This window comes from Protomyctophum parallelum (genome assembly GCF_964188405.1).
Source record: "Protomyctophum parallelum genome assembly, chromosome: 20".
NCBI classification, from domain to species: domain Eukaryota; kingdom Metazoa; phylum Chordata; class Actinopteri; order Myctophiformes; family Myctophidae; genus Protomyctophum; species Protomyctophum parallelum.
This window is the reverse complement of record NC_139718.1, coordinates 22197658-22223941: the sequence shown is the minus strand read 5'-3', so window position 1 is coordinate 22223941 and position 26284 is coordinate 22197658. Positions and strand designations below refer to the sequence as shown.

The window sequence follows — 26284 nt, the reverse complement described above, 5'->3', positions numbered from 1 at the left end:
ATTAATCATTTGACATGAAAAGTACATAATACTAGCAAAAGTAATGTGGAAGGGGACAAGAGACTAGAGGTGCCAGCATATATACAATGGGATGTGTCGGTTTCAGACTATTTATTTGTCAGTATGTGGAGTGAAATCAGTGAATTGTCTGCCAAATAATTTCCTACAAGTGAGTAGGTGCTAATGCACTACGTGAGCAATGCCATACCTTCGTCATAAAAATACATAACAACATAGAGCATGTGCTACAGTGCTATGTGCCATGCAACTTGAGCCAGCTGCCAAATGTGGGGCACATATGTTGGTTTAACCTCAGTCTAAGAGTCAAGGGACTTGCATAATTCTCAAGCAGACAAGGCTATTTCTTGAATATGTAGCTAATGAGCTAGATTGGATCAATGTGCAATCTGTCAGTATCTTATATAACCACTGCTAATGTACATACTTCTTTTGACTATGACACAAACATGCAGACATATGGCCCATTCCAGAATCTTTGGTATTATTCACTTACCAAGACAAATTAATTTATTTTATTTAAAAAAAGAAAAATGTGTATTGAGTGAGTGGCTAATAATACTAATCCTATACTATAAAATACTGTTCCTGAAGAAACATTGTGGGCTCGAGTAGTTCATTACTCGATCCCACATGACATCCCTCTGTCTTCCCATTGGTTGACCCGCACGACGTCAGAGCCCAGCAGGACAACGGTCCCGGGAATAATAATACTATTGGACAGGGCTCCTATTAGGTAACATATGCTACCAAATGTCTTAAAGGCGTAGTGATTCACTCAAAGTTCAATGGTAGGGCCAGGGGAGCGGCCATTTTAATTAATAAAAACATTTCTTTTGACCCACATAATGTTACTGCAGACTCCAACGGCCGATATGTCATTGTGTCAGGCTTAATTTATAATACTCCTGTAATTCTAGCTTGTGTGTACGCCCCTAACTGGGACGACACTCAGTTTATCTCAAACTTTTTTTCCAAACTACCAGTTATTGATAACAGTTTCTTAATTATCGGTGGTGACTTTAATATGGTCCAAAATGGCACTCTGGATAGGTCGTCTACCAGAGTTGCAATCCCCTCTACCTCTGCTAATGCTCTCGCTACTTACATGGAGCAGATGGGATTGTCTGACCCCTGGAGGTTTCTCTTTCCTACAGCCAAAGCATACTCATTTTTTTCGCACCCACACCATACATTTTCCAGAATCGACTTTTTTCTTATGGACAACAGACTCTTAGGCAAGGTTAAAACATGTGAATACCATAGCATTGTAATATCAGACCACGCTCCCACCTCACTGGAGATTAATTTATCCAGAAGTTACACTCCAAGTAGACAATGGCGCTTTAATTCTCAGATGCTTGCACGCAATGACTTCAAAGAGTTCCTGTCATCTCAAATTGAATCCTATTTCGAAATTAACAAAACCCCAGACGTCTCTTGCTCCACTGTGTGGGAAGCACTCAAAGCTAGCTTACGCGGCCAGATAATCTCCTATACTTCACATGCCAGAAAGTCAGAAACTTTGAAACTTTCCGAGATCTCTGAAGAAGTCTTAAGAATAGACAACCTATATGCAATGGCTCCCACGCCGATTTTGTACAATAGGCGCCTTCAACTTCAGGCAGAATTTGACATGCTTTCAACAAGTCAGGCTGAACGCCTCCTGCTTAAATCTAGACAACGCATTTTTGAGATGGGAGACAAAGCCAGTAAACTCCTGGCACACCAGGCCCGCTCGGCTGCGGCCTCTAGATTAATCACCCAAATAAAATCTGCCACAGGTGTAGTCCTCTCAGACACAAAAGACATAAATGAAACTTTTGTTAAATTTTACTCCGAACTCTACTCCTCTGAATGCCCTCCAGCTCTCTGGGAAAATGACAACCCTCTGGATAATCTACCCTATCCGGTAATAGACCAAACACTATCCCAGAATCTGGGCAACCCAATTTCCTTGTCGGAGATCCAAGAAGCTATACAATCAATGCAAAACGGAAAATCCCCAGGCCCCGATGGATACACTGCAGAGTTTTATAAAACATTTTCTAACCTTATTTGTCCGGAACTGCAAAGTATGTACAATGAGTCATTTCAGAAAGGCAAACTACCCGAAACCCTATATCAAGCATCTATCTCACTGTTACTTAAGAAAGACAAAGACCCACTTCTCTGTGGCAGCAGGAGACCAATTTCTCTCTTAAACGTGGACCAAAAAATCCTAGCTAAAGTTCTTTATAACCGTTTACTTACTGTGGTCCCTGATATAATAGCAACCGACCAAACTGGTTTCATTCAAGGGAGGCACTCCTTCTCAAATACCAGGCGCCTGCTGGATATAATTCAAACACCACCTTCTGAACTCCCTGAAGTTGTGCTTTCGTTGGACGCGGAAAAGGCCTTTGATAGGGTCGAGTGGACCTACCTTTTCTTCGTATTGGAGAAAATGGGTTTCAACTCAGATTTCATTTCATGGATTAAACTCTTATACGCAGCTCCAGTGGCTTCAATCATTACAAACGACCTCCACTCACACTTCTTCCCCCTTAAACGGGGTACGAAACAAGGCTGTCCATTATCTCCTTTGCTCTTTGCGATCGCCATTGAGCCTTTAGCTATCTGGCTCCGCACTGAAGCAAGGTTTGAGGGTATTGCGAGAGGCGGGATCACTCACAAGGTATCATTATACGCAGACGACCTACTTCTATACATATCAAACCCAACGTCTTCCATTCCTGTCATTATGTCCATACTGGAGCAGTTTGGCAGATATTCAGGGTATAAACTTAACTTTCAAAAAAGTGAACTATTCCCAATAACTCCAGCAGCTAAAAGAATCCCCCAGTCACTCCTCCCTTTTAAATGGGTGGACACTGGGTTTAAATATCTGGGTATATTTATTACTAATTCACTCCCGCACATGTTTAAGGAAAATTTTCTTCCACTACTAGAACGCTGTAAGAAAGATTTAAATCGCTGGTCTATTCTGCCATTGTCACTAGCCGGCCGCATCAACCTTGTCAAGATGGCTGTCCTACCTAAATTCCTATATCTTTTTCAGCATATCCCAGTATTTATTCGGAAGAGCTTTTTTATAAAACTCGATCAGATGATAACATCTTTTCTATGGGGCAGCAAACCACATCGCATTAAGAAGTCTTATCTTCAACGGCCTAAACTGCTGGGTGGGATGGCTCTTCCAAATGTCATCAATTATTACTGGGCATGCAACATTTTAAAGATTATCCACTGGGTCAACCCAGATAATACTTCTCTGTGGACCCAAATGGAGATATCTTCCAGTCAACACTCTCTTTCTTCACTAATATGCTCAGGCCTTCCACTTATCCCTGTAGTCAGCTCCATGCCTTCCGTCATACACACTATTAAAATTTGGACACAATTCAGGAGGCATTTCGGTCTTAAAAGCTTATCTTACCTAACTCCAATATACCGTAATCATTTGTTTGAGCCCTCATGTTCGGACCCTGTCTTCCGTAACTGGTTGGACAAGGGGATCAGAACTATTAAAGATCTGTACAGCAACGGGACTATGGCACCATTCTCATACTTAACAGAGCAATTCCATTTACCTGCCTCTCACCTATTTCGCTACTTTCAGATCAGACACTTTGCACAAAGACAATTCCCAAACTTTCCAAACCAACCCAACCATTCTGCAGTGGACTCTTTACTTTCTCTGAACCCCAATACAAAGGGCTTAATTTCAACAATATATAATGAACTCAACTCAATAAACCCAGAAACTCTCAACCATCTTAGGACGGCATGGGAGCAGGACCTGGGACTAGAACTGCCCGACCCGACATGGAAGACAGCCCTGAGACTGGTTCATAGTTCCTCAATCTGTGCTAGACATAATCTTATCCAATGTAAAATCATTCACCGGGTTCATTACACAAATGCAAGATTAGCACAGATATTTCCAGACATTAGTGATGCATGTAACCGGTGCAGACAACCCGCTGCTAGCCTGTCACACATGTTTTGGTTATGCCCTAGACTGGTGGACTTTTGGACAGCCATATTTCAATCATATTCTGACATATTGGGTGTACTTATCCCACCCAACCCGTTAACGGCCTTGTTTGGTATTCCCCCAGGGACTAACATTCCCCTACACCTTAAAAGAATAATGTCCTTTACTTCTCTTTTAGCCAGACGTCTCATACTCCTGAAATGGAAACAAGTTTCCCCACCCACACATAATGGATGGATAAAGGATGTACTATTCTATCTTAAACTTGAAAAGATTAGATTCGCACTTAATGGTTCCATGACAACTTTCCAGCAAACATGGACGCCCTTTGTTGATCACGTAAGAACCCTGACAGTTGTCCCAGAGATGAGCGATATTTGAAATATTACTATACTATTACTATTACTATACTATTACTATAAATATTACTAATATTAACTATATAATGGTGAACGCATTATGCCTATGCATTGCATATGCTTCGTGCAAATCGGTGGCTGCGCGCACACACAGGTGGTCCCCCCCCCCCTCTCCTCCTTTTTTTTTTTTCCCTTTTTTTTTTTTTTTTGTTGTAATTTTCTGTATTGTCTCTGTATTGGGGAAGAGTGGGTGGGCTCAGGGGGTGGACGGGAGGAAAATGAGGGGTGCCTTAAGATCTACGTACTGTATTAACAAATGTATCTGACAGTGACATGTATAAGGACTCCACATGGGAGGGGAAAAAAAATTAAAAAACCCAATAAAAATATATTAAAAAAAAAAAAAAAGGCGTAGTGAAACGGAAATGGTGGACATTTCATTTTGAAGTTTCAGACGGTTTCAAGTTGAAACACCACTTTGACGTTTCTGAACCAATCAGGCGATGGGATGGTAGCTAGGGACGGTAGCACTAGCTATGCTACGCAGGACAGCATGGAGTGTGTTTGTTTACAAGTCAGATGTTCGGCCAGCTGTACCAGTTTACTGTTATGTGGCTTATTTCTACCCTATAATGTTTTCAGATACATATTTTAGCGTGATGATTAAGTTGAAACAGAGTAATACACTTTCTGGATGTTATCTTGAATGGGAATAAAAACTGAGGATTTCTGTAATCAGTAGCAGCTTTGCTGAACGGATGCGCATATATGGGGAATTAAACGGGTGAGCTTCATTTTTATCGGCTTTTATCAATGTGGGCCTCGACACGTCATCACGCAGTACGTTTTCGTTTTCAGGAAGTAATAAAAATTCGATTTTTATGGACTTTTGATATAAAAATACACACAAATTAGAATTTGCCATTCTTTTGGCATCCATTGTTAGGTATGCCCATATGATGACCACGGATATGGTCTAAAAGTGTGAAAAGGCTATTTTTCATTTCACTACACCTTTAAGGTGCGAGTCAAAATTGAACGAGTGCTACTTGTAGGTTGGATGAAGCACAGGCGGCTATGTTAGACCTCTTAGACGGCGACCATCTCCAGATAAAACGGCAAAGTACCGTTGCGTTCTCTTTTTTTTTAAATGAAAACGCTATAATGTCGCTAGGTGGCGGTAACAGGCTGCCAAATAGACCAGTCACCCACGTACAAGCCTATCTGGGTTTTGAATGACGCTTCCAGAACACAACGTGGTTGTGGATGTCGCTCGCTGCCTGCTTTCTACTAACGCATCGAGGTGACACACAGGCTGACGGGCAGCACAGAGCATGCAGGCAGAGCTCGCCATGGGATGGTAATATATTTTATAATACATTAGGCTACATAAACTGTGCTGCCGCCTATCACAAGGCATTTTATTTACATCATGGTTTTACATTCACCATCGCTGATGAGCAGCACTTTGTAGACGAGGAGGGAGGCTTGTTCATTGTAGGAACTCTACATATTATATCATATATGGCTCTGCATCAATGTAATAAACATATGCGCTGTGAGCCAACGTGAGCATTGATTGAAGTTTTGCGGATTCACCGTTTTACCCATTTACATGGAGAAAACGAAGAGGTTTCTTTAGAAACCAAGGTTTTGTAAGTAGAGTGAGCGAAATACTTCACTCTATGGGATGTTTCCCTTTGCGGAGCAAAAGGGCAGAAACTTCATTCATGAACTCCCACAGCGCATATTGCTCCTAAAATATGTGCCTATGGGTTTAAGAGCGATGACGTAGATGCCCTGCTTCTCGAAGCATCTAGGCTGCGTCTACGTCATAGCGCGCTCATTCGAACACTTTTTCCTTCTGCCGGGCCAAGACAGAAGAGTGTTTCGAGTGAAGTATTTCGCTCACTCTACTTACAAAACCTTGGTTTCTAAAGAAACCTCTTCATTTTGTTAAGTATTCGTTCACGAAATACTTCACTCTATGGGACCTTATGATCTCCTGTGTCTTGAAATTAGTCAAGTGTGTTCAGGGCTATATGGTAACCTAATGAGGGCTGGGCAACCTCTGGTTGATAGCCCGGTCCCGGTGGAGAATGGTAGTAGCCTCGGGCTGATATATACATTCTCAGTGTAGATGCTTCATGTAGGCCTGGTATATCCAGGGCATCTAGACTTATGTGATTACACATGGTTTAATGGCCTAATAGGTCCATTATGGTGCGGCAGCACCCAACACTGCGTGCGCCACCGAGGGCGCTGCCACGTCTAGGTTATAGTATGTGGCAAATGTTGAGGGAGAGGACCAGCCTGCTGCGGTACAGACCTCTTGGATTGGGACACCCTTACAGAGTGCCCAGGATGCTGCCATGCCTCTTGTGGAGTGAGCTCTCAGCGCTTGTGGGGGCTCCACTCCCTGACTAGTATAAGCCAGGCGGATGGTCTGCACTATCCAATTGGAGATGCTGACCGTTGTGACAGGCTTTCCTTTGGTCCTGGTACCCCAGGATACGAATAGTTGGTTCCCTATCCTGAAGGGAGCCGTCCTGTCCACGTATGCGCGTAAAGCTTACTGGACAGAGACAGTTTAACCTGAATGGGATAGTGAAACGCAATCCTGTTGGCCTCTGATGTTTGAATGTTTTTGTTACTCTGCGTGTGTATCATAAAATCCCCCTGATGATGATAGTAAAGTTGTTGTTGTCGAACAGCTGAACCTAGGTTTGGTTGACTACATCAAGACAGGCAGGCCTGGTTTCAATGCAAGAAGCTGTGAATTATTGAAATTTACGATTTAAGGAACATTTGATTTTACGTGTTTCAGTTGACGGTGAATGGTGATATGAGTCACGCAATTTCCTACCAGGCATAGTTTCCAACCCTAGCCACACACTCAATGTCAAATTCAAAGTCTATGATGGGAAATGGCTAATATTGTTCATTATAATGAACTACCATGTTCACACATGATTTTCAGTAACCAATAGTACCAATTATAAAATGGTATCCAAAACGAGTTTGTCAGTTCGAACTACTAACTAAAAACTTGTTATTTGAGTATTAAAGGCGAGATGTCGCACTAATTGGAGAGCACCTCCTGGCATGATCAAAGCAGCATTTATTTATTATACACTTCCAGACAATTCACTTGCTGGATCAAGGTCACCACCAGGCCAAGTCAGCAGGGTACCACCCCCCGTTGTGCAAGATATGAGACTGCTGTGGCCCAGCGTGTCTTCAAGATAAGCTTTTTTCAAATACCAGTCCCACTAATGTTTGGGCAATTTGGTTTGTTTAATGGACTGCAATCATTTGATTTATATGATATTAAATGCATTAAAGATGCTGTCTTTACAGTGCTTGCTATATTTTGTGTGAATATCATACTGTGACGGGACACAAATTGCATCAGGGTGCACCATCTCATGCCGATGATCTTCTATGTATATTTTGCTGGAAAAGTACATTATGTGGGTGCACCCAGGGACGGCCTTAAAGATCGGGAGGCCCCTGGAGGCTTGAGGCCCATTTCAATAAGGCCGCCACTGGGTGCACCATAGGAATGCGGGCGATGCAGCTGTGGTCTTAAATCCAATAAAGGAAGCAGAGAGCAAAGACAGGAAGCTCTCAGGTGTTGCTGCTGACCTCAGGTTAATGGAATGCTAATGTAGACAGGTCGGGTCACGCTGTGACTGTCACCATGACAACCCTGCACTGACCTGCTCCATTGTGCTTGATGGGAGGGGGAATGTCACCGGTGTGTAACTGTTAAGAAAGTGGTGCGTGATTCAGCGTGTGTGGGCTTGTGTATATGTGCATATTGATGATTGTGAGTGTGCACTGTGCTCTTGTGTCAATGTGGTTATAGACGGTTATGTCCGTGCAAACAAAATAGTGCATATATGTGGGTATGGCCATGTCAGTGTGTTTAGCTTTGTATACAAATGTGTACAGAGCTATGCACTGGCATCAATGTGGTTATAACGGGGTGTGTGTGTTTGATTGGTATACATGTGTGTATGAGTGTGCATGTGCATGTGTGTTTTAGATCTGTTCATGTGTGTGTGTGTGTGTGTGTGCGAGAACCTACCCTCCTCAATAACACGTCCCTTGTCATCCAGCATGCCCTGCACCTCACAGCCCCTCACGTACACCAGGCCAGTCTGTTCCACGAAGGGCTGCCGCCGGTCGAAGCGTGTGCCATAGGGCAGGCAGGGCCGCACCGTGATCAGAAAGCAAACATCATGCTTCCGCAGCCCTAGAGAAAGAGAGATGGGGGGTTAAGGGGGGGGGGGGGGGGGGGAGAGAGAGAGAGAGAGCCGCGTCAGCACATGGCTCAATGGGAAAAAAGCCAGGGAAGAGAATGAAATGATAGGGCTAAGAGAAAGCAAATCTGTTTTTAGTGCTTGGAAAAGTGAAGGAGGGTATAGAGCGTCGCAGTCCCACCCCCTCGAGAGACCCGGAAAATAAATCCCAGTTCATTTTCCTCATAGACTTTTAAGAAAGTATTTATTTAAAGACGTTTACACCGCGGACAAAGCCAACTCTTGTTGTGACAAATCATGACAATAAACACGATGTTTTGGGCCAAACAAAGAATTAGAAAATAGAAAAAAACAGCACGTTACAACACATTTTTTGTTGTTTTTCTTCTTTGTAATTATTTGTTTGGTCCAAAATATTGTGTTTGTTGTCATGATTTGTCATGACTCGAGTTGGCTTTGTACGACGCTTATAAGGTCTTTAAATAAATAAGAAAAGTATCTGAAACTGGCATCTGGGATGGTCTCACACTAAGCAGGGTGAGCTTCATACCTACAGTAGTAGTGACAATTCCTTTAGACTTGAAAAAGGCCCCTTCGTATGTGAAAGCCCCCTGCACCCCAGACACTACACAAGAACAATGTTGGTGTAACTAAAATACGTACTGGTAACTAAAATAAATAGATTTTTTACAAGCATAGCCATAGATCATCAACTAAAATACAACTTTCAAGATTAAGTCAATTTGGCTTTCATGCTTTTACACAGAAAAGATGCCAGAGCAGCTTTGTGTTTTGGCGATGTGAGTGGCTTTGGAGATGTAAATTACCTACAGCAGAGATAAAAACGCAAAGAGCCTTAAGTTAATGATTTATTGGCTAATTAATTTAGAACGATTTGGATAATATATTGAAAATATGTGCTGAATATCTGAAGCTTACAAAAAGGCATTTGGGACAACCCTAAGGCTGACAAGCTACAATAACATTATCTACCGTGCCTGTTCCTTGCATGCCGAGCGACAGCACAAAATGAGGAAATAAAACACAGAGGGTTGGACGGTTCCAAGAACTGGCACGCCTGCACACAGACAAGGCTAGGCAGGGGTCAACAGGCCAAGGCCAGGGACGATTGGATAGTGTGCTCAGGGAAGAATTTATGGAGGACATAAACTGCTTACTTGATTGTTGTGCTGTTGTGATTCCCTGGCCTAGTAAGCCCACAAGACAAATTTGCCTTGTGGGCATCCCGTCTGTTATAGGGTAAACTAGAAAAAGTGCCCTTCTGGGCACAGGTCTCCAACAGGAGGATAGGTGTGTGTGATGTTTGGCAAAATGTTTAGGAGTAATATGTTTTTGTGTGTGTGTGTGTGTGTGTGTGTGTGTGTGTGTGTGTGTGTGTGTGTGTGTGTGTATGTGTGTGTGACGTGACTTGGCCTGTTGTAGCGCCACCATGAGGCTGATTTGAAAACTGTCAACTTTGTCAAGTGGCATTCCTTCCTCAGCCTAGTGGGAATATGCATGTTTCACCGCAATCGGATGCTGTGTTGAGGAGTTGTGGCGATTTGTACAAAATGGGTACAAAGTGGGCTACTCCTGAAAAGTTTAGAAGCCAATCGTAGCCAATCAGGATGGATTATGAGAAATCAAACAAACCAGTCATGATCACATGACTATGGAGAGCATGTGTGAAGTTTGGATAAAATCTGAAGGAGTAATATTAGAAAATGTGTTTTACATATGTCAGGCTCCTGGTGGCGCTATAAAGAGCAGGCAAAGGTTTTTCCTTGGCCTCTAGGGAGTGTGCATACCAAGTCTTACGTGCAGTTAGAGGTAAAAACACTAACTGGCCAGTTATAGCGCCACCATGAGGCCGAGTTGAAAATGTTCAAGTGGCATTTCTTCCTCTGCCTAGTGGGAATGTGCGTGCACAATTTCACGGAAATCACACAACGTGTTCATGATTTGTGGCATTTTGTTTGAAACTAAGTCTGAAAAATCTGAAAGACCCGTTTCGTTGAATGGCTCTAGAGAGACTGTGTACCAATTTGTGTGATGTTTGAACAAAATCTGTAGGTGTACTGTCCAAAAAAGTGTTTTGCACAAACCGGCCTCCTGGTGGCGCTATAAGAGGCCAATGTGAAATCTTGGGGCAGAGGTTCAGCTGCGGCAGTGTGGGGGAGTGTGTGTGGGAGTGTGTGTGCAGAGTATGGCTGCGATCAAGCCAACGGTGCCGGAGATTAGCTGTCCACAGACAGACGGACGGACACACACACGGACTGATGGTTGCATTTTACACCACTATCTTACAATAAATGCACCGAATCTCTGTACATCTGTAATCAGAGGTTCTACTCTGGCATCCAGGGAATGTGTGTGTGCACAGTTTCGCTGCCACCAAGCCAAACATGCCGAAGATTAGCTGTCCACAGCACAGACTAAAGCTGCATTCACATGGAACCAGGCAAGTGGTAGACGGCAAATGGCAAAACCTGCTGGACGGAACGGCAAAAAGATTAAATATTTTAACATTGATGCCGTCTGCCGTTACCGTTGACGGTTCTGGCTGCCGTGCCATCCTGTTCCGTTTACCGCCCTGCTCCCGTCCACTAAAATGAAGTCTGCTGTCTACCGCTTGCCTGAGTCCATGTGAATGCAGCATTATGGAGAGGTCCAAAACATAATATTGGCCTTGCCTTTTAGCCTGGTGGAGATAAGAGAGAGAGAGAGAGAGAGAGAGTGTGCGCGCATGCTCGCGAATGTGTGACAGACAGAGACAGTCAGTGGTGGTTGTAACTCCCTTCTGCAGAGACAGTCATACCTTCCCACTCATGTTTGATATGATCTCGTACGTTGAGGTTGACGGTGATATCAGCCCGGACACGGGCTGGCCAGTTCTCTCCTATGTTGGGTTTGGCTACCTCTACTATGGAGAAAGCGGTGATGGGCTGGGCCATCCTCGCCCAGCCCCCAAAAACAACGCCTCCATACTCTGACTGCCTGCCAGGGAGAAGTCAGACACACAACAGGCATTAAAAATCAACATCAGACAGAACTAAGCTCAAAACAGAATGAAGTTGAACAAATTGTCTGGGAAATTAATTAAAAGAAAAAGGGGTTGAACTATGTTCAATTATTATTTTTAGAAAGTATTAATAGCATAATGACATATTGTCAAATGTAAAGCAGAAGTGGTTGGTTACCATGGTTTCATACGCATAACCACATCCTCTATGTCCTGTCGGATCTCATATGTAGACTCAAGACGAAACAGGTTGAAGTTCCTCAGCAGGTAGTCATGAAGTGTCAGGAACTGCAGGTTCAACTTAGGTAGGGCCAGGCAACCTGGAAAGCACCCACCAAAACACACACACACACGTCAGATTGGGTTCCCCACTCGAGTAATGCGATTATGAGGTGTTGCTTTGATTGTAAGGTGGTATCTTAGCAGGTGAAGGTGCCCCTGCCAGCTAAAGAGGATTCCATTGTGAGGAAGGATGCCAGATCAGTGCCAGATAAGTGCCCTTGGTATGTAGAGGATAAAACAACACGGTATATGTGTGTGTGTGTGTGTGTGTGTGTGTGTGTACGCGTGCGCGCGTGTGTGTGTATACTGTAAGCACGTAAGACTTATAGGGCACTGATTAGATATTAGATGTGCCGTGGTGCACATACACATGCACGCACACAGAAACACATGCACACCTTCTCCAGAGTAGTACTCCGTCGGCACAATGTTCTCATCCCAGATAATCTTCTCCGTTGGATAAAGGGGCATTTGGTTAAGTTGCTCAATCTGAGAGATTCTCCGCTCATGACGAGACACCTGCGTGAGTGAGAAAGAGAAATATATTAAATTAAAACCGATACGTTTTAGCATGTGGCCTTTAAAGGTTTTATGACATTCATTTTCATTTCTTTTTCTTTTTTCTTTTAGGTTTTATGACCTCAATTACACCCAAAAAACCTGAACTTCAGTGGATTTTCTGTGGTCGGAAGTTTTCTTTGGGGTTTTTGGGGCCTTTTGAGCTACAATGAAAACAGGCAACACAGTGAAACAGTGACATCTGCTGGCAAATCCCATTGACATATATGGGATTTGCAGTAAGTGATGTCACTTACTGCCGGCAAATAGGAGCACCTGTTTGAGCCAGAAAACCCCAGATCACAGAAAATCTACTGAATGTTAAAAGTTCATGTTTTTTGGGTGCAATTGAGATTAGAAAACCTAAAAAAAACAAGAACAATTCCAAAACCTTTTTTTTAATGTCACAATACCTTTAAGCGTTAAGATTGCATACACAGTCACACGTTTTTTTTTTTACCGAATAGCCACTACCAAATCAACCAATAAATAAAATGAAATGTGGAATTTGACTTTGATCTTACTACTGCACTAAATTCCATGGGCCGTAGGAGAAGTTGTACCAGAACTCCAAGTCCACCAGAGAGAGACAAGAACAAAAAATGAGACTGGAAGAGAACAAAGTGACACAGAGAGAAACATAAAAATGTCCCTCTCCGTCTTTCTGACTCAGTGTCTAGTTTGTGTCAGCAGAGGATTTATTGCATTACATGCTAGGTTTTTGCACTATGCTGACTGATGACCACACCAGCACATGAAGTTTGTTTGCATATTCGTGTCCTGGAACACTACAGTGGAAGAGTTTAGGCGGATATTCCTGTGTTCTGCTCCAGGTGCTGTAGAACATCCTCTGCTCTCCACTTACAGGCTGCAATGCAAGGCTAATCCTGTTACAGCGCAGCCCCGCCTGTCGGTGTCAATAAAATCACACCCGTGTGAAGTGAGGGGCGCTAATAGGGCGCTAATATATTATAGTCTAACTCATGTTGATTAGGTGATGTGAAACAAATGGTGCAAACACAAACATTAAACGCCATTAACTATAAAGAGACAGTATGACGTGTGGTGTGGTGTGTCCCGAGAGCACCCCCACAGGTATTTAGAGAGGGGGATAGACCACACTCATTTAAACTCAGTGCAACTCTGGTAAAAGAGCGCATCGTCCTTTCTGGGGAAGAAGAAGGGGTGAAAAAAAACATTCCTGTTCATAAATTATTCACCCAGTGAGGGAGAATGATATCTGCCGCAGAATACAGACTAGCTCATTGGCCCCATCAGGGGGTAAATCGTCTAAACTGGTCTAAATGACAGTAAAAGACCGGCTCATCATCCTTTAGCTTAATGATGGGTGTGGTCCCTGCAGTGTGTGACCTGCCTTGCTGCTGCATGGTGAGCTCTGACCACCGGCCAATCTCCTGAGCCCCGGCGGCAACCCCCCCCCCCACCATATATGTAAGACCGATTTGGTTGTCGGGGGGGAGCATAAACGAGTCCCGTGACGATGGCCACTGCGACAATCTAATCAACTAATTATGAAAAGGATCCTCTCCACGGCTTCTCAGCGGGGGCCTGGAGAGGGTCTGAGTGGGTAATTAAGAGAGCCCACAAAATCCCACTATGATGAAGAGGCCTGTACACCATGTGTTTAAATGTGTATTGTATTGGGGACATTACGGGACAAGGGCAAGTTCTTTGTCCTTTCTATTAATAACGCCCGACGCCCAAGTTTGTTCCAAAAGCGCCTGTTGTGCAATCCTCGATGTTGCGCAACAGTGAGATGTCATCAAAAATGGTCCTCCTCTGTTTAGCCGACGATAACGAAAATCTTAAAACGTTAATAACTCGTGATCTAAATCATCCCGTCTAATTACAAAAAAAACATCCTGTGTTAGACGGCCCTCCGCTGTCCATTCGCTAGTCGCGATAGATTTATTCTTACCTCCCGTTGTTGTCGATCGTCTTTGTGGCTATCGTTAGCTGCTACACACACATTCACAACAACATCCATTCCGTCTGTAAAAGTGGTCCGTGTTTATAAATCGACTGGGCGCTATAATGTAATGGATTAAATAACCCCGGGCAATTAAAGTGTTAACTGGGCACAGGGAGGAACTCCTTATATGTTCAGCATATCACAACAAAACAAAAAAATATGTGATATGTGAAATCACTGATTATACCTTTAATGGCATATGCCATATAAAGTTTGTTTAAGGAAAAACAAATATTAAACCTGTATCAAAAATAAAATAAAAACAACGACCATGCTCACCCATCCTCACTCAGGATTGTATTTTTTTCCTCATAACAATTGCCCACATAAGGCAGTAATTGGATTAAAAAGGAAAGTTCAAGAGGGGAGGGCGGTAAGGAAATGGCATTGCATGTATTCCAATTTCCAAGGTCAAATCTTTGTATTATTAATTATTTTAAAATTAGAAACAAATGTTCTTGCTTAGTACTGCAGCAATTGTTCCTGCTCCTTGCACCTCATTCTCATGTCTCAAAGGGGTTGGAACAAACTATGCTGGCATGCCCTCATGAACACATCAGTGAGGAACAGCTACAATGACTTACCAGCAGCTCAAGAAGAACCTCCTTCTCATAGGTGGTGTCTTGCCCTTCAGCCAGTTCTGGTAAGAGGCAAAGATATGAGGCCACCCGGTGGAGTGTGTTGGGACTACAGGGGTGGAGATTCGAAGAGGGAAGATGAGGACAAAGAAAACAAGCATATAAAACAGTGTTAATGATCCTTGTCTTCTTTACATAATTTGGAATTATTTTCTTTTTTTAAGGTGCGCTAGAAATTAAGTCAAGATTCCGCTAAATATTACGTACATTAAACATCAAAACATTAAACGCCATTGACATTGAAGGGAAAATGTATGTCATATGTAAACGAGCAAATCAGCTAACCAGTCACAGGCAACAGGCATTCTGATTGGCCAGTATGAGATGATGCATCATGATGTATGATGATAAGAGCGCCCCTCACTTGTTCACACAGGTGTGATTTTCATATATTATATCGTCAGCGATTACAGGCAGACTGCCTCCAATTTCTTCTCTAAGGCAACATGTATTGATTGGTGAAATAAATGGGCATTGGTGTAGACATAATGTAATACTTAGTTCACAGGGGAAAAGATGTATCATTATATGAACTACTCTTTACAGGTGCAGAGAATTGAAGGTTTCTTCATGTATAAGCGACTCGAGTTTCTTTCAAATGGCAATTTCAACAGCACTGTATACACGAGGATGAAAAGGGGCCGTTACTCATTCCCTGTGCTCGTTAGCACTGCGGTGCAAAGCAGTTCGCTGGTTTGCTTCGACACTGCAGCCTGCTCTGTCAGCATGCGTGTCTTAAAGGGCCGGGGTGCATCGATGCGACGGGATTATGAAAATCAAAGCCCATCTCCATCTCTGAGAGCTGAGACACGACTCTCTGCATACAGATCTGTCTTAATCGAACTGACACACCGTGACACAGACATGGGGCCAGCACACAAGGAGGGACACAGTGACAGGGACTGGACAGCCACACGTGGCAATGACCTGTCGACGGTATCTACGTGTAGGGTGATGTGCATGTGCGCCCCCTCAGCCCCTGCCCCGTTTGTTTGAACATCTGGGTGACAGTTCTGCCATTGCTGCACTTTAGTCGCCCAGTCACTGGTCTGATAGAGGAATATGTAGGGATACTTCCCTTAGTGACAAAACAACAACTCACTGCGAGTTATGGAAAGAGAGGAGACTGGATTAGGTCATGGCTGACAGCTTAGCCACAGGCATAGCTACTCTAAAAGGTAAGGGAGAGGGGGATGGTTGCCCTTAATATTACATTTATAATCAGTTTCCTCTTTAACCTGAGGACAATGATAATAACCGCTACCTGAACTGACCCTCATTCAGAGCTTATGGAAAACGTTCTCTAATGCAACATTAGATTTGTCTGTAAAACTCTGGAGCAAACATGTTTTTCTGCAGTCACACAGCCAATATGTGGACAATAATAGATACATTATTGGCAGCATTTCCTATTATGAAAATGTTTAATGAGGCACTATAGCATGATTTCCTTGTGTACTAGACGTTTTTAATAGTTCATGCAAACTTGTTTATGCAAGGTTATTGATTATTGATCGGTTGAACTCTAAGCCAAGGATAGGTTACAAACATAACCCCGGTTATTTGAGTATTACGAGTGAGATGTCTCGCTTACAGCCTTGCGGGGGAGTGCCCCCCAGGCGTGATCACAGAAGCATTTATTATACACTTCCAGCCAACTGGCTGGATCAAGGTCGCACAAGGCTACGTCAGCAGGGTACCACCACCCTTTGTGCTACATATGGGACTGCCGTAGACCGGGGCCTTATTCAAGAGAAGCATTTTCCTTCCTCGCTTATCATGCAAGGAGGGTGTTTTGGGGAGACAGGAGAGTGAGTATGGGAATATGGGTATGGGCATACTGCCATATTGCCCAGAAACCTATCTCAGCCTATGGGATTAACCCCTTGTCTGGAGGGGGGATTCTTTCTGGTTTTAACTTAAGCTTAACATACATTTGAATCATTCCAATACATGAGCCGTCACTGCACGGGACCACTCACCGTAGTAACAACCCAGCGACCTTGATCCAGTCAATGAATTGTCTGGAAGTGTATAATACATGCTTTTGTGATCACGCCATGGGGCGCTCTCACGTAAGCGATTCATGAGTGAGTAATGTAGGGGGAAAAAACGACATGATCCTTTTATGCCTTATAGCATGGCGCTTTTATGTTGTCTCAATGTTGCAACGTGTTAAGTTAACAATGTCCTTATGGTGGCACTACATGTCGCCTATTCTGGGCATGCTATAATGAAGGAACATTCTGCAAAAAACAGCAGATCTACAAGCTCAGAACGCAATGTGAGGCATTGTGTGCTTGTAGAATACCGGTAGCCATTTTGGGCAAAGAGATTTGTGGATTGGGCCCAGGATAGAGCCCTGGGGGACGCAGTCAGCAAAGTAAATATGGTTTAAAGAACTGAGCAGTTAAAACATATTTGGAAGCATCCGTCAATTGCGGTGCATAGTAATTGCCTGTATTTTATTTATTTTATTTTGTTTTAGACATTTCTTCTTGTCAAACTTTGGGGGTTAGCATTATTTCTGTTTTTAAGCCGGGGAGGAAAGCATCTTTTAATGTTGTGTTTACAAACCGCAACTGACAAATCCTACTCATTATACCTTTAAGTGAACCGATACATGTAAGAGTGTGTTTACGTACGTGGACAGGTTATGCAATAATGCTGTCTCTGTGAGTTTAGGATGACTGAGAGCATAAATTCGACATGGTTGTGGGTGACTGGGAGCTTAGCTGGGGGGTAGCGCAGCTGGAATGAACAGGCATTAGTATGAGTTGCTTGTATGAGAGGTGCCTTGTTAAATCTGATTGGCATATTTGGAGTGTCCCCAACCCCAGAGCTGCTCTGGTGACAGTTGTGAAATGGCAAACAATGCAGAGCCTGCTATATTCATAATGCTAATACTGGGAGGAAGCGTGCAATTTCTGGAAATACACGAAAAGAGCTCAGGCAAGTCTCTACCTGATTCAGCTCAACCCGGCTCATATCCCTGTGCTCGACTCTCAGGAACTTAATGTGGGTTTTAAGCATCTATAATCCGGCACAGAAGTAAAGGGAAGAAATGGAAGTGGGGAATGCACAGACACAATTTGTCTCGCTTAATGCTTAGTCAGTTACCATTCTCTCTCATTTAATGCTGACTTGCGTCAGAGAAGCTATGATCAGGGAGGGCATAACAAACTCAGAAAAGGGCCATCTGTCATTCAGACAGATGTTAGATTAAGATGCGAGGGTGCAATTAGCATGGTACCTGTATTTAAATGTTGGAGGCAGTTTTCCAACCTTGTGGTGGCAGTCACGCGCCAAATGTGAAAATAGGAAAAACCTAGCCCTTTCCTTGCTCCCTTTGTGTGCTCCCCCCCCCACACACACACACACACACACACACACACTAAAAACAGTTATTCACAGGCCAGTCCATCAAAGCAAGGGGGCTTTTTGGCTCTCCAGCAGGCTAATATGAACTGACAAACACAGCTGTTCAAAGAGTTTATTCTCAAGCCACTGCAAATCGATTAAATTAATGAGGCGCGTCTTTCTCTCTGGCTTGTACCAGCTGCCTGTTCAAGGACTTCCTGGCTGCCAGTTAGCAGAGAGACAGCAACAAGACATGGGGGCACGATATTGATAAACAAAAAGAAAATGCTGAATACTGACTTTGCAGTATGAATTACAATACATGTGGACACAGTGTTTTTTTGAGTGCTTAGTGCTAGAAGTGAGACATGTAATATTTTGCCTAGTCATTTTCACTGGAGCCAACACCTGCATGGCTATCTAAAACAACAGAATTATGTTCTGATGCAACACAATGCCAATATTGATGTGTAAACCACCATATCCAATTATCCATCACGTGCATTTCAGCTGAAAGTCTTACCTGAGATGACCAAAATGTTTGGTCAGGGACTCTCGTGTGTCTACTGCTGCAACGTTGGACAGGGCAAAGTCCTCCAACTCTGGGAAATGGGCGAAGGCTGCCCTCTGGAATACAGACCACATAACACTCAGATATTTTACCTATGGACCTATCACAAACACATGTAGTCATATTAAACCAGTAGTTAACTATTTAGCCATTAACATTTGGAAAATGCGAAATACTGTACATAAAAATCACTCGTGTGAAGCAGGGGGGCAGTGAAGCCAATAGTGTCTGAAGCCAGTAGGAAATCCTGACTTCCTGAAAGTTCATATAATGGCCTGTTGTGGCGCTGTCACTTGGCCCAAAAAACCCCACCTCCATAGAGGTCCATGTATTTGGGCCCAACTTCACCTAGACTGTATTACCGTAATAAACATGGTCATGAATACTTCCAGTCACTAGTTTAAAGTCTAATTTCTCATGTCATAATTTTCTTTTTGGACAATTATGGTCCCATTTATTTAAAAAATGGCCATAAAGTCGAGTATGTTCTGAGGGGCGTGGCTACCTTTACAGTCTATGATCGGGATCCACCCCCCCCCCCCCCCCCCCGCTTGAGTCAAAATAAAAACCAACGAAGAAGAAGGGGGGGAAGTCCCGCCTCGTTGTCTGGGCCAGCCAATGGCCAGCTGGGCCCAAACGGATCTAGAAAGATGGCGATTTACAATTCAAGGAGTGACTGGCTTCATCTTACGTCCATATCAGACCCGGAGAACGGGTCTGATATGGTCTATTTATAATAATATGGTCTATTTGTCTAACAAATTTCTAATCTGAGTTGGAATGAAGTGTGATGTTACAGCAGTTAGTGATAATACACTTCTTGTAGGGATGTGCTGAATGATTAATTTCACTGACGTTTAAATAATATTTTTGTTTATTTGTACAAAAAGTAGGTAAAATGAATTATGCACGCATATTATAATTTTTACCCCTTTTTCTCCTGGCTCACCAGTCACCAGCCAGTAAGAAGCCCCCACCTGAAGAATGTAGTACTACGTTCTACTCCTACACAAATATCCTCCTCTCCGCCCGGCTTCTGTCCCCCGAACACAAGCCAATTGTGTTGTAATACTGTTGTATAGACACAAAGCCGGATGCACTGCGGTAGATTTAAACCCCTAGACTCTGCAGTGGTGAGCAGGTACACGATTTGTGTCTGCATATTTGATTGTGATGTCATGTGTGAACGTGTGCTGAATTTTGAGTGGGGGCAATATTGTTTCGGCATTTATGCCTGCTTAGGACCTATGACATTCCAGGCAAAGTCTTTGTAGAAAGAAACTGAACACTGTGCCAGCAGCATCATGATATTGCTTGCATATTCTGAGTGAGACTTTTTTTACAAGAAAGGAGAAAACTCCTCTATTCTGTTCATGTACAAACTTGAGCTACAATAGTAGAAGTTTATCACATTATTATCCTGACTGGAAATGGTCACTTTCAGAAGCTATTTCCTCAGCAGAAAATTGTTTAGCTATTTTAATGGATCCATCTGCAGGTCTGCCAGCCTGCAGGTGGATGGATGTTATCGACTTCTTATCGCCAAATACCTTGTCTCGTGTGCTTACAGTCATGTCTCACCAAATCTACACCAAATCTTTAAAATATCTTTAAAATTGCAAGGTCCGTATTACTGAGAATAGGGTTTAAGTGATTAACTGTTTAGTCGAATTAATGCTCATATCACCTGGCTTGTATATGACCCAGGATGAAATCCTGTATGAAAATGGTTAGGTGGGATAACCTAATCAAAATGAAACACTGCATGGCTTTGGTTCAACATAAAGGGTCATTCCAGTTGATATCACATCTCTGAAATGGCATCTGGTAGCTGGCAGCAAACCAGGTTGTTTACATATTCATATCTCTGTTTCCCTTTGTCGCACTCTCAATCTCTCTCTACTCTTGTGTGCACATAAATTCACATGGGGAGAGAGAGAGAGCGAGAGAAACACACACGATATATATGTATATATTAGGGGTGCAACGGTTTTCGGTTTAAAACCGAACCGTTCGGTACAGCATACACGGTTCAATGCGCTCTAATGAACCGCGCTATTTCGGTTTGCATTAATTCATTTCTTACAGCTGCGAAGAATGTATTTCTCGGTCACACACCGGCCTACTTAGAAGTCTAGCACTCCATCGGTCACACACCGTCCTACTAAGAAGTCTAGCACTCTTTCGGTCACAGAAGTGTAGCACTGTCGGCCCACCCCCCCACACACACACACACACACACACACACACACAGAGAGAGAGAGACGGCATGATGAGGAGAATCCACTCCAGCCCTCGTCTTTAAACGTCGTTCTTGGAATAATTATTGATCGTCATACACAGAGACACACACAGCGGAGTAACCTCGCGCCAACAGGCTTCTAAGCACGGTCTTTGTAAATTTGTTCAGATCTGATTCTGCATCTGCACTCGCTGTTTGAGTGCTAATTAAGAGGGAGAGTGAGAGCAAAAACAACCCGCAGCAGGACATTAATTCCGTCAGAAAAGTCCCAACAAAATGTCCAATCCATGACTGTAGATAGAAGCCCTTCTTCTAATAATATAAGCATAATATCCTTAAATCCTCATGTAGACTCATTGTAAACTTTTGTATTTTTCACGACGAGTACACGACGCATTCACTGTGTGAATCCTCCCCTCCACCACTCTCCTCTCCTCATGTGCTTACTGCCCCGTGTGAGCGCATAGGTGCATTTTTTTCCCCTTGAAAATAATGATGAGGCACATTAAAATGGCAATATAAGGTTTTTTTCCCCCTTTAAAATAATGAAAAGGCAGAAATGCCTAATAAAATAATATATGCTAAAAAAAAAAAAAAGAAGAAAAGAAAATGCTATAAATAAACTTTTTTGAGTGGTGCAAGCCACTGCCTGGCTGGCTGGCTGGGTATGAGCATGAAAACAGCATGGTTGTTTTTCACCACCTGTGCGCAACCTAACACACACACAAACACACACGCACATTATTAAATGTATATATGATGATTTCGTGTGTGCCAGTACAGTGACAGTACAGTACAGTACAGAGGGTACAGTAGAGGGACCGGCACACAGTAACTCTGTAATTTCTCAACCGTTTCGGACACGGGGCGGCTCGCCGGAACCGGCCCGGCCCCCTGGGCGCGTGCGTTCCTGGGGGTCACTTCACACGGGTGTAATTTTTTTTACTGTACCGAAACCGAACCGAAACCGTGGCCCCCATAACGAGGTTTGAACCGAACCGAGGTCTAACTGAACCGTTGCACCCCTAGTATATATATATATATATATATATACACACACACACACACACACACACACACACACACACATACTTTTTATCCATTACCCATTATTTTCTTTTTTGCTTTCCTGAGCCAATAATTTAATTTAACTAATGACCCGGACAATGACCGGGTCATTAGTCAGTAGGAGACTCTGCCGGTCAGGAAATTATTGGCTTAGGAATGCAACATAAACAAGGGAATATCGTGAAATATTATTTGGGTGAACTACTCCTTTAATAAACAGTATAATTTACAGGATAAAGCAAGCTAGAGTTGCAATGACCTGGAGTGAGGTGATTCGGTCATAGTGCAGGGTGGTCATCTCTTTCTGCGTCAGGGCAGTGCCTGTCTGGTCGTTGATCTCAAAGCCGGTGTAGAACTTCAGCATGTCCAGCAACTACACAAAGAAAAGACAACAGATACAGTTTGCTTCCTGCGAAACCGCGGTCACCGATTTAAATAACTTATTAAAAATGTAAGCATAGGAATTTTTAAAACACCTAAATAATTGTACTCTTTATACTTTTTATTTTATTATATTGTCCTGTTGTCTGACCTTTGTTTCTTCTCTGACTTATGCAACTGCAAATATTTGTAGCTTGCATGGAAGATCTCCTTCATTACACTGATCTTAGGTGGTTAACACTCCAAATCCACTGACAGTCATCGTACACCACCTGTTTCTCCCAAAATCCCAGCTAATGTCTGGAACATCAATTATGTCCCCATTCACTCGCCTTCTGTTTTTCTGAACATTGTATAAAAAAAATTAAAAGGTACTTCTGGCATCATACAGTTGTCTGTACTTTCAATGGAGTTGTGAAATGTAAAGATGGACTGCGACAACTCTTTAAATCAGGCCATGAATGTTAACCCATTTAGGACTGAGGCCGATAGATACAATAGCATGTACATAGCAACAAGAACCCATCCTGAATGGGTTAACATATAGCATCATGTTAACCCATGGGTTAACATCAACAACACCTTGTTGAACACAATGGGTTTCAATGTGTTGTTAAGTACTTTGTTTGGTAAAGTAAGCTATCCAAAACAGTAGTGATATGAGATCGGGCTGTTCAGTATAATGGTCATGAATATTATATAACAATGAATTCCTTTTCAAGCATACTGGCGGCGTGGACGACCAGAAAGTGGTCCCTGGGTTGGGGACCACTCTCATAGACGACATATCCAGTCCACATTAGAGCCACACCATCCCCACGTGGATCACATCATTCGATTTTTCATATCTTATAACATAAGTTATATAACTACTGGTGCCTTCAGAAGAATTTTACACACAAGACATTTGAGAATAGATAATTATGCGTATGCATTGACCAAACAGATGGGGGCATTTGTTGTATATGTCATTCAGCTAAAACAGTCCAATACCTTCAGAACATTCCATCAATTTACTCGAATCCATTACAAAACTCTGTTTGTTAACTTCAGTCTCAGTGACAGGGTGAACTGCCACACTCCTACACTAGACCAGGCAGCCGTCAACATTTAAATCGGTATCACAATCTGTTAATTGATCAGGAATGTTCACATACTGTACAAGGAATTTGACCTGGTACCAAAATCACAGACGATATATCACAATATCAATATCGATTGAATCGAATAGCTATATTTTGGCATGCACACTTGCATCCGTGTGTTACCTGGCAGAACAGGTGTCCCTCCTTCTCCCTGTTGGTGAGGTTGGACAGGTGGCAGCTGACCACTAGGTGAGAGTCATCGAGGACTGTGTTGAACCAGCGCCTGGTGGGCAGCAAGGCCTGCACGCACAGGACAAACGTTAACATGGCAATGCAGGGTTCACAAATGCTGCTAATGAAACACTTAAATATCTCCAGTAGGAAACATAAGGGATGCTGCCAACAAAGCTATAGCTGGAGAGACCAAAGAAAACCACATTATTATTATGTTTTGAGGCTTTCTTCTGCAGCTAGGCCATTCAAGATACCACGAGAAAGTGAGGGCAGATACATAGGAGGGGATGTTGGACAAGCGGGAAATTACATGAATCAATAATCATGTGATATGGTAGGCATGCTAACTGCTCAAGGACACACAAAAAAAGATGAAAACAAAAAACTATTAGATAACATGTACATGGTCTGTGAGAAATGTTTTACACCGATATTGACCAATGGCTAGGATTGAATGTCACCAAAAACAAATGTGTGGAGGATGCCCGTAGTAACCTTGGTCCCTTTCTGAAGTAAGAATGTTTGATGCCGATGAAGACCTTCCACTTTACAATCAATGGCAAAAACAATTAGTCACCGCATGGACTGACATCCTATCAAGGGTCAAAGGGATCATTTGACCTTGCTATAAACCAAAGTTCCCAGCATCCAGTCTGACATTGTATTGATCCTAGGGTAGAAGGTGGAAGGCCTCCTCTAGAGATCATAGAAACGACAAACAAAAACTGATAGCCTAAACAATGAAGGTCCTGGGTTCGATTCCCGCTCGGGACGCTGTGGGCGCTGGCGGCGTGTCCTCTCCTCCGTGTCATCATTGCCCATACCCGAGGCGGGGTTGGCGAAAGGGCCTTTCTGTGTGGAGTTTGCATGTTCTCCCCATGACCCCTACCCCCTTTTTTAAACTAGCTCCTTGCCACTCGCCTTTTGTGCCTTTATTGATATTTACAGTGAAGGCGGACAGGAAAGAGGGAGAGAGAGAAGGGGAGAGACATGCAGCAAAGGTCGTCATGAACGGGACTCGAACATGCAACGCACTGTCAGGCCAGATCCTATATGTGGCATACGCCTGGACCACGAGGCCAGCGGGCGCCCAACCCAGTAGCTTTTGATTCCCTGATACAAACATAGCAGAATAACATGCCATCTACCAAGGAACATAAAGGGCCTTTCATTAAAGAGCTAAATTGAACTCCTTCAGTGGGCACTGGCAGTTGACAAATAAATGATAATTTGATGTTCTGACAGCTTTCCCAAAGATGAAGGAAAGAGGTCAGCCCATCACATGACAGGAGAAGAACCATCACAAAGGTAAACAGTAGCACTATGAAACAGAATACGTAATAGAATATTGACACTTAAAACGCCACAAACCAAACCACCCGTTCTCATTGGGAAGCAGCTCTTCAAAGGTGACAGGTGCAGTGAATGATACCGCACCAGTGACAAGGCAGAGTGTCTCCTTTATTCCCCGGCAGCCATCTTTGATCTCCCACACAGCACTGACAGCTGGCTCTAAAAAGGCATGAAATGGAGGATCTCCTTTTTTTCCCTGTGCATTAATTCACAGGTCATCATCAGAGAGGGGAAGTATGGATTTCAGGCAGCCGTGGCTTTGTAAAAGGATATCGCTGGAGGAGATGGAGAGGAAAGGAGATGTCTCCGGGGACAGGCGGCTGGCTGGGCCACTAGTCGCTGCCAGGAACAGCAAGGCCGGCCTGTCAATGCGCAGCCAGGAGGAAATCTATTCATCCCCACCGTCGGTAAGCGGAGACCCACACGACGCAGGCAGGAGCAGCCATCCTAACTAAGTGACACTGTGTTTTTGTGCCAGATAAGACAAGACAACCCAGATAGTAGAGATCGCACAAGTCTACACCTTATACCTCCTATCACAAGTCATTGGGCTGAAAATAACCTCTCATGCTGCGTGTCACGTAGCTTTGCAGTTGGTACAAAAAGAGATTGAATGGGTGGAGCTCGGATTGCACATTTATCCCTTGACCTAAACCGGCTGTAGCATGAAGGACAAGAGGTCTTCATCTGTCTGAACCCCTTCACTGCGGATACATATTCACTCATTGAGGCTTTGTGTTATTTTTCATCCTTGCTTCAGTGCAAGTGCTTTCAAATAACCCTTAATCTAATCTTGACTAGATTCATCTAATCTAGATTAGATTGTGGGTTTCAGGTAATTCATGCAAGAGT

At 43.3% G+C, this 26284-nt stretch overlaps 1 protein-coding gene across 2 annotated transcripts in view; it reads right to left on the bottom strand.

Moving 5' to 3' along the window:
• The window catches only part of aqr (aquarius intron-binding spliceosomal factor), an 87076-nt gene that overhangs the window by 52289 nt on the left and 8503 nt on the right, over positions 1–26284 (bottom strand). For both annotated transcript variants that reach the window (XM_083792700.1, XM_083792701.1), the window contains exons 12-19: positions 24029–24145; positions 22639–22752; positions 19022–19125; positions 15085–15187; positions 12348–12468; positions 11846–11987; positions 11464–11642; positions 8471–8638 (exon numbers count right to left, since the gene is read on the bottom strand). In XM_083792700.1, the coding sequence (XP_083648826.1) occupies positions 8471–8638; positions 11464–11642; positions 11846–11987; positions 12348–12468; positions 15085–15187; positions 19022–19125; positions 22639–22752; positions 24029–24145 (1048 nt within the window). The remainder of the gene's footprint in view (positions 1–8470; positions 8639–11463; positions 11643–11845; positions 11988–12347; positions 12469–15084; positions 15188–19021; positions 19126–22638; positions 22753–24028; positions 24146–26284) is intronic.